Source organism: Curcuma longa, chromosome 10 (genome assembly GCF_044706935.1).
Source record: "Curcuma longa cultivar G26 ecotype Majalengka, Jawa Barat chromosome 10, ITB_CL_G26_1.1, whole genome shotgun sequence".
NCBI classification, from domain to species: Eukaryota; Viridiplantae; Streptophyta; class Magnoliopsida; order Zingiberales; family Zingiberaceae; genus Curcuma; species Curcuma longa.
Window position 1 is genome coordinate 7,939,419 of NC_133870.1, and position 17,171 is coordinate 7,956,589.

At 35.1% G+C, this 17,171-nt stretch overlaps 2 protein-coding genes across 2 annotated transcripts; one reads left to right on the forward strand and one right to left on the reverse strand.

The window, feature by feature from the left end:
- Positions 1 to 113: 113 nt before the first annotated feature.
- Positions 114 to 10,778, reverse strand: LOC141836158 (uncharacterized). Its single transcript, XM_074723581.1, has 13 exons — positions 10,648 to 10,778; positions 10,457 to 10,519; positions 10,210 to 10,380; positions 9,842 to 9,973; positions 8,801 to 8,940; positions 7,700 to 7,786; positions 6,119 to 6,244; positions 3,425 to 3,577; positions 3,165 to 3,227; positions 2,273 to 2,374; positions 1,410 to 1,580; positions 1,243 to 1,322; positions 114 to 372 (listed from the first exon to the last, which is right to left on the reverse strand). The coding sequence occupies exons 1-13, from the start codon at positions 10,676 to 10,678 to the stop codon at positions 318 to 320; spliced, it is 1,374 nt and encodes a 457-aa protein (XP_074579682.1). The 5' UTR covers positions 10,679 to 10,778; the 3' UTR covers positions 114 to 317.
- Positions 10,779 to 12,147: 1,369 nt separating this feature from the next.
- On the forward strand, positions 12,148 to 17,169 carry LOC141835850 (ent-kaur-16-ene synthase, chloroplastic-like). The gene is given in 14 exon segments (XM_074723233.1): positions 12,148 to 12,266; positions 12,579 to 12,631; positions 12,718 to 13,003; positions 13,073 to 13,253; positions 14,167 to 14,381; positions 14,474 to 14,594; positions 14,669 to 14,766; positions 14,844 to 15,032; positions 15,174 to 15,315; positions 15,408 to 15,506; positions 15,595 to 15,810; positions 15,899 to 16,040; positions 16,135 to 16,380; positions 16,701 to 17,169. Coding segments are annotated over 14 exon segments (2,331 nt in total). The 5' UTR covers positions 12,148 to 12,232; the 3' UTR covers positions 17,010 to 17,169.
- The last annotated feature ends 2 nt before the right edge of the window (positions 17,170 to 17,171 follow it).

Sequence of the window (17,171 nt, forward strand, 5' to 3'; positions counted from 1 at the left end):
AAAATAAACTTCAGAAAGCAAAATGAAATTTTGCCAGTAATAAACAAAACGATCTCGATCTTGTCGATTACACAACTGGTATTAGTTTTAGAACAGCAAATGAACCCAGTTGATGATTCAAACTGCATGAGTTTTTGTTGCAATATCTAACAAAAACACAATGGAAACATCAAAATCGGTATTGTAAAAATTCATGATGAACTAAATCCCTATGTACATTTCCTGAGTTCAATATCACAGCGCAATTAGTGTTTCTGGCTAGTAAAACATGACAGCAGATAATGGATACAGCACTTCTCAAATCTAAGAAGATGAACTTATAAATCTTTCTGATCGGTACCATGAAATCGCCGTCCAGCCTCAACAGCTTCCCTGAAAGAAAACAGGAGATTGAATAAATGAACAAGGCGGCCATGCAGTTAATGATACTATATATAATAATTTACTACATAGATTTGTGTAAAAGTTTATTGAATTTATTTCAGGAGCATATTAAGAGATAGACTTGAACTTGAATGGATTGAATTTCTTCGTAAAGCAGACTGATGCGATAAGCAGACTTTCCTCCACTTCTAAAATCTGGGCAAATCCATTTTGGAGGAGATAGAGAGCCAAGAGGATACTCTTTCAACTCATGCTTCTCCCATCTCATCCATTAAAATATAGAAAGATGCATTTTTTTCCCCCTCTTCGTTCATTCCTACCCCTCCAGCTTTTTATTCCTAACTTTTACTCAGGAAAAAGGTCCAACAAGCTTTTGACAAACAGAAAGCTGAAAGACTATTTACAAATTTGAAGATCTGGAAGAGCAGCACTCAAAAAGGATATATGGAATGTATGTGTTCAGTTTAATATTTTTTTTTTTTTGTTAATCTGGGTATCCATCAATCCAACTAATCCTAAAGATGGACGGCCTTTTCCCCAATTCACCCACTGGATAAATCCGGAAGCACGTGGTTCCTGATGCAGCGGCCCAACATCATCAATAGTTTGAGCATTACAGGCATATGATATGCCCTGCGAGAGAATCAAACTTTTGTTGCATGGGTTAACCATCATGCCTCTTACCACTACGCTGTGCCCGGGCACTCCAGGCGCACACTTGAAAGGACATTAGGATGCTCAAATAAGAGATGCAAATATATTATTTAGTGCCAAACAAGAAACCAAGCACCATTTTTATCCTTCAACCTAAACTCATATAAGATGACAAAGGAATCATCAATTTCAATAATATTATACCTGAAAGCCTCCACAAGCTCCTTGTTCTCAGGGTCAAGTTTTACACCCTCATAAAAGACACTTGCTGCTTCATCGAACCTCTGATAAAAATAGAAAGAGCTAGTTCATGACACATGTATTACAAAGGAACCCAGGCAAGTGAACAACAACAAATTTATAAGCCATACTTGTAATAAGCGTAGCGCTGCACCTTCCCTGTAGCATGCTTTAGGCCAGTCTGGCTTGAGAGCTCTACAAGCCTTTGCATCAGCCAAAGCCTGCTCACCTTGTCCTAGGCGAATCCAGCAGAGACTTCTATTTGATAACAAAGTAGCTTCATTTGGGTCAAGATCTATGGCCTGGTAATTGTTTGAAAAGATTCAGTCATGATGCTATTTCCTTTAAAAATCTCAGTCAAAGCTCACATTCTGATACCACCAATCTCAATCATAGCCAAGGCCAAAAGCCAAACACTTTAAAAAATATATAATAAATTGAAAAAAAACTGCACCAACATTGAAGTTACTATCCATTCAAGTCAAACTGATAAAATACACCAAACATAAGAAATGAAAATGACAACTAAAGCAACAGGAATTTTGATTCCAAAGAACTTCGTATTGACAGGAGACTAGGAAGCCCCAACTACGACAGGTATACTTGTCAGCCATATAAAAATAAGACCACTGTAGTTTCTTTCCAGTTAATGATAAATTCATGGTTTAAGCTGTGACTTGCCATTTTGATTACAACAAAAGTTCCAGCTAACTTGGGAACGGATAGAATTTATCTCACCACTGAACTCCATGTCAGACTATTTTTGCCATTTTAATTACACAACGAATTATTTAACACAAGGTTTCACTAACCAAAGAGGTGACAAGAGCTTAAATGTCACAATGGACAACTTTCTTGCAGCACTAATGTATATACCAACTAAGGCCTTGGCGAATAGGAATTCGTACATGTTTCACCTTAAATAATGTGTGAATCCAATTCCTGAAATTGTAAGCCAACATCTTTAAAGAATCCAATACATTAAAATAATTACCTGTGTATATGCATCTACCGCCATCAGATAGTCTTTTTTCCTGAAGGCATCGTCACCTCGTGACTTTGCTTCTAAGGATCTCTTTTTAGCTTCAGGTGTCACCTGCATAAGGTGGAAGTAATTTAACAAGAGTTGACATGAGCTTGAATATTAGATAAAGGGTGACCCGGTGCACGAAGCTCCCACCAATGCGGGATCCCGAGGAAGGGTCTATTGTACGCAGTTTTACCCTGCTTTGCAAGAGGATGTTTCTGAGACTCGAAACCTTGGCCTCTAGGCCACATGACAATAACTTTACCGTTGTGCCAAGACTCCCCATCATTTTACATTATATAATGAATCTAAAAAAAATAGTTGTGTCCTGAATACTAGATCAAGAATTTATTTTTCTTGCATCCCTATTTTGGTAAATCCAATTAAATAGCCGTCTTCAACTAGATGGGATTATTTTTCAGCAATTAATCATTATAGATACGCATAGTTTAACAAGAAAGATGTGTCTTGATAGGAGAGAGCAAATATAACAATAACCACCAAACCTTTTTCTCACTAAGTAGAGTCGATTATATGAATCCTTCTATATTATTGGACTTGATCCTCTATTTTATCATCATCATTCATCCATGAATTTTATTCTGATTTATTGTTGCTAACCAGTCTTTGTTTTCTTTGATTGATGTGTATTTGTCATGATCTTACATAACAAAACACAAAATTCACATCAGACTTATTTAATAAAATATCGACTTGGAAGTCCCATCAGCATATCATGCTAGATAATAACTACCATACTGTGACAACTATACAGTCATAGGTTGATGAATAAGGTACAAACATAACATCCACAACAATCAAAATATAGCCAAAGGTAATCTAGGAACCAGAATGCCACCTCAACAATATCTGGCTTTTGTAAACTGGCACCTTCTGTAGAGTCAATTTCCTTCTTACGGGTCTGCACAGAGAACAAAGTGTTTAAAGCTACATGCAAACACCAAATGTGAGAATTCAACAGCTAAAAACTTGCCAATGTTTTAGAAATTGCCAATCATCATGCCTATCATTTGCACAAACATGTGCAGGATAGAATTTATCTTATTGCAAGCATGCAATTTCAATGCAAGAACACTAGGACTTTTCTAATTCATAAACCTGCTGTGAGTTTGCATCAGATTGCATAAATTCAATAACTCCATCAATGCTCCAGTTGGAAATCTTTGGAATTGGGGATGTCAATGGCAAAAGAACTTCAATAGCATCACGATTTCCTCTCAGAGCAGCAATTTCTATTGGCTTTAAACCATCCTGCCAGATGTAGTAGATATGTACATTGAATATGCTTCCATATAACACTAAGTTAATAAAACCTTTCTATCAAATAAAATCTACCTGAATTATTTAGTAAATTAAACAAGCCTTTCACACAATTAAGTTCGAGTACAATCCAGAAGAGATGTCAGAAACAATGATAAAATCATGTCATCACAACCCTTACCAATCCAGGTTCCTCGTCACTCTTAAATATTTCAACTATAGCTGCTTAATCCTAGTTCTTGTAAGATGTATTATGTGTATTATACTAGATCCCATTTTTTTGTTTGTTTTGCACATTTTGCTTCTGTTGATATAATGAACTTAATTGTAGTTGATGCCAACACAATGGCCGTCAATTTCTTAGCACTTTTTCTAATTCTAGTAATGTGTCGGATTCAACATTATCAGTCCAAATAATGGATCCTACTCAAGCTCAATTTAGATTGCTGACATTGCATCCAACAATCACATGCAATGAACGTAAACATCATCTCATCGTATCCTAATATATCAGATCTAATTTGATTTCTCTTTCAAACCTGGTACAAAGATATCAGATCTTATCTGAAGGGATTGACTTAATCCGATATATTTTCCCAATTGTCTATAAATAAAAACATTCGAACATGCCATTTATCATCATAAGACAAATCAACCTTCATTTTTTTTCTTTTTTCTACCTTGGTGTTGAAAGGAAGTTTGTGATTGCCTACATGATTGTGCCCACAAGAAGGCGGACATAGGATTGATCAATTATTCTGCATGAGGGCAAACAATTTTTACCTTAGGAAAACATTTACATGCCTCTGGTTCAATTCCTTTAGCTCAATTCTCTTTTATTTAATGTCTAAAAACAATTTTTACAAACTGTTATTTTGAATAAATAGCTCTTATTTAAAAAAAAACAGTTTTTTTTGGTTATTTTGTATGTGTGTGTATAAACAGCTATTATTAGTTTGATAAAGCAGTTTCTTATATAAAAACAATACTGTGTGTGTGTAAAGCAATTTATAATACAGTTTATATAACCAAAACCAATAAAATATTTTGCAGGAAAAAACAATTATTTATTAAAAAATATTGTTCATTTTAATAAAAAATTGTCATTTTCTTCAGTAGAGACAGATTTTTTTTTTTTTAGTTACCAACAATCTATTAACAAGTAGAGGTATTAATTGGGTCTACCTCGACATGGCATGAAATGTGTTGTGCTGTCCAGCTTTCATAACATCCTTTATCCAAAATTGGCCAACTTCTACAATCCTGGCCGTGATTCATATCCTCTGTATTGCAAACGCCATAAGGATTATGCAGCAAAGAGGATATTCATTGTTGTAATTGGTAGTTGTCCAACCACATTGAATCCTCAAACAACTGCCACCTAACCTCCATTTCTCCATGTCGACTTGCTGGGTTTTGAGAGTGAGGAGGGCCTACCTTGGTCAATTGGGAGTGAGTGGCTACCTCTTGCTCTAAGTACTACCTTAACATGCATATGAAATTGGTATTCTGCGATTAAATTATTGTATAATACATGTTGCAGAGCTTGAACCAGGGATCAGGTTGTGTCTGACCCAGGTGCAACTCATTGTTTAGTTTATTTGCAAGCAGTTAATTAATGATGAAAACAGTATAATTTCATGATGCAAGCAATAATCACTATTTGATTAGGATTCAAGGAATAATTTGACTTACAATGTTACTACGACGGTTTCAATCAAATAGTTTAAAAGAGAATTGAGATAGAAAGAATTGAACCAGAAGCATGTGAACACTATCCTATGGCAAATTGCTTGCTCTTGTATGAGATGGCCGAATAATGCTGCATCAGGCCTGAGCCTGGATTGGGCTTGGGTTAAGGCTTACACAGCTGACACAAGCACAACTCAGAAGGAGCCTAACAGGCTTACTCAACTTAATTGAGTCAAACCCAATGGGCCAAGGATCAGGTTGTGCCTGGCCTAGGCACAACTCATTGATTAGCCTATTTAGGTGCAGTAAATTAAATCGTGCTTCAATATAAAACCGGCATATCCACCTTCCTATGAGAACGATTGTGGGTGTTATGATAAAATTTGAGCAACAAAAAGTAAGAAATGAAGATTGACTTTCTTGATCATCTGAATTATTTGGATGCTTATTTATAGCCATCTAGTAAAATAGATCGGTTCAAACTTGAACAATTCAAATTAGAGTTGATATACTAGGATTTGATGATGAAAGATGTTGCATGCAACATCATCAATCCAAATTGTTTTACCTTTTCTAACATAAGTGATATAAGAGGCTTTAAAATTTATCATTACACGTTGAAGAACAGCAATTAGCCATTAGTGTAAACATCCATGATTAAAGCAAATAAAAATGCACCTAAAACAGATCACATAGATCAACCACACTAAAACAACATAGATCAACCACAGTAAAATATATATCGTTATCTCTGAACCCACAAAAAAACACATTGATATTTAATATGTCTATATTGATAAGCAAAATTTTACTCTGATATATAATCACAATAAACCATACCTCATCACAAAGATTAGGATTTCCTCCAGATTTTATTAAACAATTGATAATTTGCCTGTTTCCATTATCAGCAGCAATGTGCAATGGAGTTGCTCCACCTGCACTAACATTTGGATCAGCACCTGCCTATAAAGATAAAAGAAATAAATTAAACAATTCAAATATATTAGACAGTACTTATAATGACTATGAAACCAAAGCAAGCAAAAAAGTGAGTTGTGAATATGACATTGAGTGAAATTGAACACAGAAGAGATTGTGCCAACTTACCGCAAATAGGATATAATGTAATAAATGCCATGGCAGTTACTTCTGTAATATGTGCTAAAAGTGGTAACAGTGTGCAGATTTCTGGTGTAATATTCTTGAGGTTTAATTAAGAAGTTGGAAAATATATGTCTCAAGGATATCTAATGTTAAATATACAATATTTATAGTCTTTGTTAGACTTTATGATGTAATCTTTGTACCACAAAGTGCTAATCAAATTTGGCTTAGTTTTATTAGCATGGATCAGGATACTGACATATTAACCAGTAATATCGGCATGAAGAGACATGAAACAGCATTTAACTAGTTTAGTAGCAGTCATATTGAGAAAATAATTCATGAAGGTTAACTAATGCTGAAACTAACACTGTCATCTCTGCCCTATGCAATCAAAAATCATCTACAACCACAAATAATGTTCTATCTGCCCTTAATTCTCTACTGTTTCTGCTATTCACAAGTCTCAATAGTGTCAAAATGTGGGATAGAACCCCACATAAATTAAACTGAAACAATGGTGTAAATATCTTCCAGTTTCTTCGACATTGGCATGGTTTGGTACTTCCATCCTGGCAGACCTAGTTTTGGCAAATTGCAGCCATACTGAAACATTGCCTTAACCAAAGATCATTACGCAATGCAGTTACTTAGCACCATGTATTTCATCCCCTTAAAATCCACAAATCATCTAATCTTATTCTGTACCTTGTCAATTTTTCACTAGTTCACATATCACAGCAACAGGTATGCTGTAATTTACTTTGTATCACCTTTTAAAGAAGTCATGTAAGATCATTGTATCACACTAATTGCACTTCACAAGCCACCACAATTAAGAAGAATTTGTAGCACAAGTAGTAACCCACTCTGCCCTTCAGACCTTCCCACAATCCTCAGAATAAGAATAAATCCATAACATTACTTCAAAGCAAACATTTTTTGTCTCGAATGAAGATGCATTTAGTTTGAATGGATATTTCATAGCGCTTGAAATAATTAAGATATTGGAAAGAACTTGAGTGTTAAAAGCAATGTAGCCATACTAGAAGTCTAGAACCACGTTCCATATATTCAACCTCAACAGCTTGTATAGTTCAGGACTATAGTTATGAACGAATTAATGAGACATGTGAATGGTTCAATTTAGCAAAAGCAACAAAGTAAAGCAATGACAAGAGGGATGTCAAGTAGACTCTATGAGAAAAGTCAGAAAATTACAGCTGACCAATATTTATCTTCGATAAACAACATATAGTCACACAACTTGCCACTTTGAGAAAATTTCATAATCAGATATGTAAAGAATTATACCTCAAGTAGCAACTCCAAGCATGGAAGTGATTCAGCTGCAACAGCAGATAACAATGGAGTGATATTGTCATCGGTTTCAGCATTTGCCTGTAGAATTTTACATTATATATCAGCACATTTTATTATTACACAAACGCCAGTCATCCAATCAAAAGTTAGAATGCATGAGTATTGAGACGAAACAAGAAAGCCAAGGATGTGGTATGTCTTTTCTTCGTAAGGAAACAGTAATCTCCTTTGTATTAAAACACAATGACTAATTGAGCTATAATGGAGCATATAGGTAATAATGCATTATAAGATGTGTTAAAAATATGTTTTTATATCTTCCATATAATATATCAGATTAATCAACCTAACAATCAAAATAGATAATACTTACATCTATCACATACCAATAAATTTAATCATCTTAAGCAAACTATAAAGCCAGAGCTAACTTTTTGTGTATGAATCTAAGCAATATATATCAGAACAAAAGTTGTTCAACAATGCATGTTAACACCCACCCAACATGATATATATAAAACAAAATTTACATATTTACCTAAAAAATACATAAAATTCACTTCTTGTTTGTTATTTAGCAAATTTGTTCAATTGCATATCAATATCCAGCAGTTAATGACTCAGTCAGTATCATCCTCACACAGTGAAAACTGCAAGCAAGCATATGTGCTTCTTCACCGCATAAGACTAGAGAAGTATAAAGAACTTATGCGGACACTATAAAAAACATAATGTGCTAGACCAAAATCACAATTAATTCATGGAGTTAAAATGGAGCTATTTAATGCGCACGTGCACACGTGCGCGCACACACACACACACACACACACACATATAAATCCTACATAAGTAACTGCCATGGCCTCTCCAAGGTGCACCAATGAAATGATAAAAGGAGAAAATCTGCCATTTTGCTTTACCAAAAAGAACAGTTTCAAGAAATAATAAACATCAACAGAAATGGACATGATTTGGTGCGCCAATTTTTCAAATCATGGTTCGAATACAAAAGATGACAGAAATTTATTAAATGAAATACAATGCTCAAATATCTACCAAAGCATAAAGTTTGGAAATACTTGGGAAGAATACCTTAGCATGGTGTTCTAACAAAAATTTAACTGCGTCTGGCTGCGCATGACCAGCAGCCCATATCAAAGGAGTACCAGCATCACTTTGTGATTCAATGTCAACACCTTTTGAAAGTACGATCTTCATAAGTTCAAGGTTTCCTGCACATATCCAGGAATATTAGATGATAAATCTGGCAAACCAGAAGAAAAAATGTGTTAAAGAAGTCATAAAGGGCAGTCTGGTGCACAAAGGTTCCGCCATTACGGAGTTCCAGGGAAGGATCGGATCACATTGGGTCTTTTGTACACAGCCTTACCTTACATTTGACAAGACTATTTCCACGACTCAAACTTATAACTTCAAGGTTAGACACATTATGTGTTAAAGAAGCCATAATCAAGAAAAAATATCAAAAACATTTAATGTCAATGATATTTATTTTTTGTCAGATTCACTCAAATATGAAATGTAGTTTAAACAATAACAAAAGAAAGGGATAAATAAGTTGGATAGAATGATAAAGAATAATAAGAAACAATGTAATTAAAAATATAATTAACCACTAGTAACATTGAACTTTGTTTCGTCCTATCGTCAGGTCATGAGAAAATGCAGGATCTCACTTTTATGAGTTCTAGACGAGGAAAAATAGAAATGGCCTTGAAATTTTTAGCTCAATACATAATCCAAATTGTGTTCTTCAATTGACATAAACAAAAGATGTTCTTATAAATGCTACATACAGGAGAAGAAACAAATGAATGGTACTTCCAATTTCACAATCTTGCTGCAATTGATATGCTATATGACCTTCCAAGTCTTTAATTAAGTAAAAGTTTCTCCATGTACATTGTATATAATCTACTAAGATGCTATATTCTAAGCAACAGTTTATCAGAGAAATAATAACATGGCTTTCTAGCATATATAATATAAGTAGACTTATTATAGTGCGGTGCAACAATAATGTCTCCTTATTAACAGAACTGTTCATGTTAAGTGCTAATAGACCTCTGACCATAATTAAGAGAAATGTACTAACATAGAAGAAGAGTAGACCTATTCCAGCAGCATGGTGAAGAGCAGTTGCTCCTAAATCACTAGAAGCAGAAGGGTCTGCCCCTTGTTCGAGAAGATACTTTGCTGTTATATATTGTCCTTGACGAGAAGCATGAATAAGAGGTGTCTCACCTGCAAGGAAACGAAAGTAGTTCTAACTCCTGCTCTCATTCTGTTCGTTATAGATAAATATATAAAGCATCAAGGGCAGAACGTCGTGGACTTCACAAAATGCAAAGTTGAAAGGGTAAAAGATAAGACTATCTAACAAAACTTTCTGCATTCTCTTTCAATGTCAAGTACACAATCAAAAACTTTATCAGAATTTGTCGCCAATTTATGCAGATATATATGAATCAAACCCGTACCATCATCATCCTTCACATCGACATCGAGCTTCAACTCCTCCAGCAAGTACTGGCACACCTCAGTCCTCCCTTCTCTGGCCGCAAAATGAAGCGCTGTCCGATTGTTGGCGTCCTTCACATCAGCAGCGGTTGCGGCAGCGCCATTCCCCTCGTCCAGCGCCTTCGCCAACTCTGCGGGCGCCCCAAAAAGCATCACAAGGCAATGCAAAAGAAAATTCACAGAAAGATCGTCGGCAAAGGAACTAACTCTTGAAGAGATCGAGATTCCCTGTGCGAGCCGCATTAAGAAAGTTCTGAACTGTTTGTCGCACTGGATGGAAGAAGAAGAAGAGCAGCGAGAAGAAATCAATACAACAGAACAAAGAAAGATCGAAGAACAAACAAAAAGAAGGAAGAAACGATTTGTTTTCTTCTCGATTGTAAGGGAGAAACGTGTACCTGAGAGTGCTGCGGAAGCATCACGGGCCATTGTTCGATCTGAAGGAACTTTTCGCTTTCGAGGTTTGGGGGCTGAAGGGTTTCACTACACAGTCGAACCTTCCAGATCCGCTTGAGGAGGCAACTAGAACCTTCTTCTTTTGGTCTTAAGGGTTACAGTGCAGAGATTTATTGAGAAAATATCATTTAGCCCATGCGTTTTTTTAGATTTTTTTTTTATAATTTAAATATTATTTTATATATTTCTCATAAATATTAATTTTTGATTAAATCAAAAAACACAGATAAAATGAATTATAATAGATGATCATTTTTAAATCATCACAATAATTTAAAAAAATAAAAAAACTCTAATTACAGTAGGTATAGACCAACTGTTATAATAATATATAAAAATAAATTAATTTAATTTAATTAAAAATTTTGTATATAGAATTTTTTATTATTATTTGTTTTATTAATTTTGTTGATCGCTTCAACATTGTCAAGTTTACCATGAAACTTTTATAACAATGATTATGCTATTACAATAGTGTAGCAACGATTAATTAATTACTATATTGATATAATAATTAATTAATAGTTGCTATAATATTTTCATAGTAAATTTTGGTCTGGCATCTTTTTACCTTGCACCAAAAATTTAAACTTTAATGGGAAAAATCAAAAGACTATTTCTTTTTATAAAAAGATACTTCGTATTAAAAATATATTCAAAAAACATCACTTTAAATTTCTTCCCCTTCTACATAGAGGTGAAATTCGTCACCTTAGCGGCCCCACACGATCGATTTCATGACCATCTATAAAGAGGTAAATCGAGAAACTACAGTTGATCACAACGCAGGAGGATGTTGCCTGACTTCGCCAATATTTAATGGATCCTAAAATTACCTTTAGTTGTTACATAATATAAATTTAATCAAATGTAAATGTTATATGACATTTTACACTTTTAAGATTTAATAAATACAACTTAATGCTTTCGAGCACATAGTGTTCAAATTACTCAGATTGTTAAATTTATTTGATGGATGAATCTTAAAATTAATTGATGTAAATAAATAAAATTTTGATGATTGATAAAAAAAATTTATGGAGAATTGAATTAAATAAATTTAAAAAATAATTAAGAGAGAATAAGTAGGAATAAAGTATATATATTTTTTGATATTTTTTTAAAATATAAAACTTTTTTACATAATGAAAAAGGGTGTTGTTTTCCCTCTGTCGCTTTAATAATTGATTATTTTTTTTATAGCTTTCTTTTCTTTTTTTAGTAGGCCATTTTCTTTGCTCCGCAGCGAGCAGGACCGAGTGCCGGCCACCGACGCCGCTGCCCGGCACCCGCCCGCCGCCCCTCCGTAATCCTCCTCTCCTTCTTCCCTCTCTTCCCTTCTAACCCTCTATATGAGTTTTCTAGATTCCTCTCCCGCAGCACGCAGCGGCCCCTGCTGCCCAACCGTCGCCGCCCGCCAGCTGACCCTCCCACTGCTCTCCTCCCTTCTCACCCTCCATCTCCTTCCTGTTTCTCTGTACCGAATCCGCTGCAGATTCTTTAAGCCCGTTGCAGATTTTGCAGATCATGTATTCTGTCACAGCTGTTGCTCCTAAATACAGTAAGTTCTATGTCCAGTATAGAAGGCTTACTTAGAAACTGTTTTTTCATATTCTTCTTCTTAATTGTTGCTCCTAAATGTAATAAGTTCCTCGGAGAACATAAAGGCTTCTTCTTCTTCTTCTAGTCCATTTCTTTATACACTGCAAGTATGTATCATAAATAGAAAATCAGTGAAAAACAATTAAATAAGTAATTTTTTCTATCCCTTTCACCCCAACAAGAGGATGGTCTAACAAAATTCTCTCGTATAGTTATTCAATTCCTTCTATATTTATTTTGTTCCAAATGTTCTTTCTTTGAATTGGTGCAGCGCTTATTGGTCAAGGATACAAGATGCATAGAAGTGGCAACAAGACATATATGGTAAAGTGGCAGTTTCATTCATATTATTCATTTAAATATGATGATAATATATGTTATATATCAAATAAGTTTCAAATTTATTGTAGTGCCTGGATGGATCAATTGAAAGAATCAGTATGCAATTCCAGAAGATCCAACTTTCAGCTTCATCTTATGACACTGCATGGGTAGCTATGGTTCCTTCTCCAACTTCTTCTAGCCATCCATGCTTTCCACAATGCCTTGATTGGATAATAAAGCATCAACATTCTGATGGATCATGGGGGCTTGATCATTTCCAACCCTTTCTTATTAAAGACTACCTGTCTTCGACATTAGCTTGTATAATTGCCCTAGAATGCTGGAAAGTTGGTCAGGAACAAGTCAGGAAGGGTATGTGATAATAAACAGTGTTATAGCATTTGGCCCTGTGTTACATGATTAGTCATGTTGTTATTGCAGGTCTCAACTTTATTGGGAGTAATTTTTCATCCATTTTGGATGAGCGCTTGCAGTCACCTATTGGTTTCGATATTATATTTCCAGGCATGCTTGAATATGCCATCAACATTGGTTTAGATGTTCCTATAGAACATCATGAGATAGATAACATACTTTGCCAGCGAAATGCAGAACTACAGAGGTTGGAATTGTTTTGACCAAGTTGTAATTTAGAGCAGAAGCTATTCCTATTTTCTGTTTGTAATTTCTTTTATACAAATGTTGTGCATGATGGTTCAATGCGGTAAGTGAAATGCATGAACTACCAGTTTTTTCATGGGTTGCATCAATTGCATGTAGCTAAAAAACAATTAGAATACCAGATGTTATGTGAGCATGCTAAGAATGTTATACACATGTTTTTTCCCTTGATGCAGATGGCGTAGACTATGCGTTTGTCATCTCAATATACCTTCTTTCTGTCAGTTCAAATGTAGAACTTTGCCTTGTGCATCTTCGAATTTGATGATTTACTTTACATCAAGGACATGTTTATTGTGAAGTTATCCATCTAACATTATACTTCTTGGTTCAGGTCAAAGGATCCATTGATCATAGTACAGCATCATAACCATTGTTTTTGTATCCTGGCTTTGTTGCATAAGAACCAAATGTGCTTCTTCATTTTTTTAACGTTTATGTTGAACCAAGACTATGGGTTTGAGAAAGTCTGGATATGTTGTGCCATAAATAAAATAAGGGCTATCTACATGATTCCTAAATTGAGAGGATATGGTAACTTCCTATTGAAAAATCACTGTTTAACTATGCTCCTTGATATACATCTAAAAACTATGTTTATTTACTTATGATGAAACAAATGGCAAGCAAGATTGTGATACTTCACAGTCTTTCTTTTTATTATTCATGCTATTATGTCTTTCTTTCTTCACAACTATATATAAAAATTAATTGCTCATTTGTTGAACTTATATTTATAAAAATTCTTGAATACAACTGAATGTACAATTATGCTGTATTTGCCATTTGTAACTCTTTTTTCTTCCTAAATGTTCTTTGAGATTACTGAAACAGACATGTTTGTAACATGTAAGAGAACAAGGAAGTTGCAACGCAAGAGAAACCTACTTAGCATATGTTGCCGAAGGATTAGGGAATGCACATGACTGGAAGGAAACTATGAAATATCAGAGGAAAAATGGATCATTGTTTAACTCACCTGCCACAACTGCTGCTGCAATGATGCATCATTATGATTCTAAGGCACATAAATACTTGCAATCTCTTCTATTGAAATTTGATGGTTCAGGTGATCGAATTCCCACATTTTATGAATGATGGAAGTGAGTTTACTAATATTACATATTTATTACTTTAAATATACTTATTGCTTCTTGACAGTTCCAACATTATATCCCATTGATGTGCATACACATCTTCATCTGATTGACATTATTGAAAAGTTGGGAATAGCCGAGCACTTCAGACATGAGATAAAAAGCATTTTGGATAAAACATATAGGTGCGCTGCTAAATAATAATTCTTGCAATTGATTGTGATTCGCTTTAAACAAAGCTTCCTTTTGACTTATGCAGAAGCTGGTTACTCGAAGAGGAAGAAATCCATTCAGATATAGCTACATGTGCCATGGCATTTCGCCTTCTTCGATTGAATGGATACAATGTATCGTCAGGTGATTATTATATGTCTATCATGAATCAAATGCATGATACTTATTGGTGACAATGATGGTGGTTTGATGTGGTGTAGATTGCTTAAGTCGGCTTGGTGATGTGCACTATTTTAACAATACATTGCAAGGATATCTGAAGGATGTGAACACTGTATTGGAACTGTACAAGGCATCACAAATCAAAATATTTCCCAATGAGCTAAGTTTAGATAGATTAGCCTCCTGGTCAAGAATGTTTCTCAAAGAAGCATTAATCACCAACCAAAATCTCGGACACCAGATTGGTTTACAACAGGTAAATGGTTGATCACCTTCTGTTGATACAAAGTTGATACTTGCAAAGCTTGAAGCTGATTATTCAGGGGGAAAAAAGTGTGAACATTCATAGTCATAGATTTGGAATTTATTTTCTGAATCTAGTCTTTTCTGTTTCAGGTGGATTATGAACTGAAAGTTTCCGATTTGGTCCAGTTTGGAACGTTTAGAGCATAAAAATACCATTGAGAACTTCACTCTTGACAATTTACAAGTACTCAAAACTTCCTACGAGTAAGATTTGAATACGATGTGTGATAAAGGCAAAAATGATTACTTCAGCTTTCTGAATTATGCTACTGTTTTTTTTTTTAACCTATAAATAGGCGTTATAGCATAAAGGATGACGATCTAGTGAGATTGGCATTGGATTGCTTCCAAACTTCTCAGCGCACATATCAAGAAGAACTCCAAATGCTTGACAAGTATTTTCACTGTTCTATTGTGTATATGGCTAGATAGTTTAATCCACCTTTTTTTTCATTCAATGATCATATTTTTTGAATTTAATAGTTGGGTGAAAGATAACAAACTAGATCAACTGGAATTTGCCCGGCAAAAGCAGACTTATTGCTATTTTTCTGCTGCTGCAACACTTTTCTCTCCTGAAATGAGTGATGCTCGCATATCTTGGGCCAAAAACAGTATCCTCACCACTGTGGTTGATGACTTCTTCGACATTGGAGGATCTAGAGAGGAGCTTCACGATCTTATTTCGTTGGTCGAGAAGTTTGTGTTGTTTCCTGTTATTTGATCTTGTATTATATTGTTCTCTAAAAGATTTGCAAGCAAAATTTCCTTTTGCTATTGATAATAGGTGGGATGCAAATTGGGAAAAGGAGACGCATTCTGAACAAGTTAAGATCATTTTTTCTGCTTTGTTCGATACTATCGATGAGCTTGGGACCAAGGCATCAGCATTGCAGAAACGAACTGTCACCCACCATTTAGTTGAGATAGTAAGATCTGAAAACTTTTTTTGTTCTTTCTTTTCCATTTCCTTCTTTTATTTTTTAGCGCAATCAAGATTGTGACGAATGATCGCATCATTAGTGGCTTAGGTTGATGAAGTCCATGATGCAAGAAGCTGACTGGCTGCTAACCAAGAAAGTTCCTTCACTGGATGAGTACATGAAGAATGGGTTTGTGTCTTTTGCTCTAGGGCCAATTATTCTCCCAGCACTCTATTTTGTTGGACAAGAACTCCCGGAAAGTGCTGTTAGGCATTCAGAATACGAGAATTTGTTCCGACTAGTAAGCACATGTGGGCGTCTCCTCAATGACATGCAAGGTTTTCAAGTAAGGGAAACATATCATCCTTAAAAATCACTATATGCCGTCTGTGAATTGCATAAAACCTTAGAAACTACATCTCACATTGCTGTGGATTTTGTGTTCTAATTCTATTGGTATCTTGAAATTAGACTATACACACAGCATACCATTCACACTGCTTATCTGTCTTGTGAACATCTGCACCTGGCTTTATCGACTTGATAGCAACTAGCATTTGTTTCAAAATAAAAGGAAAATGCATTTTATATGTGATGCCACATCCTGTTTCTAGTTCTTGTCATACATTTTTCTTTTACTTGTATTAGAAAATTTGTTTCCCGCAGAGAGAAGGTAAAGAAGGGAAGCTAAATGGTGTATCGCTACGATTCCACCACAGTCGCTGTTCGATATCTGAAGAAGATGTGAAGCAGGAGATGCAGCAGGAAATGGAGTCTGCCAGGACAGAGCTCTTGAGAATGGTGGTGCAACAAGATGGGAGTGTTGTCCCCAGGCCCTGCAAGGATCTGTTCTGGAAGATGTGCAAAATACTGCACCTCTTCTACATGAACAACGACGGGTTTACGTCGCCGAAAGAGATGGTGAGTGCTGTCAACGCAGTCATTCATGAACCCATAAAAGCCAAGCTCATATAACAGTGACCTCTCTGTCTCAGAGATGCAGCATTGGTTTGTTTGCTTTTTGATGGTTCTTCTTCCAGAATTTAATCATCAAAACACTATTATTATTTCAATCGATCGAACTGATGTTTTCATCCGAAATCGACTTTGATTGTTGTTGTTTGTCAAGTCTCACAT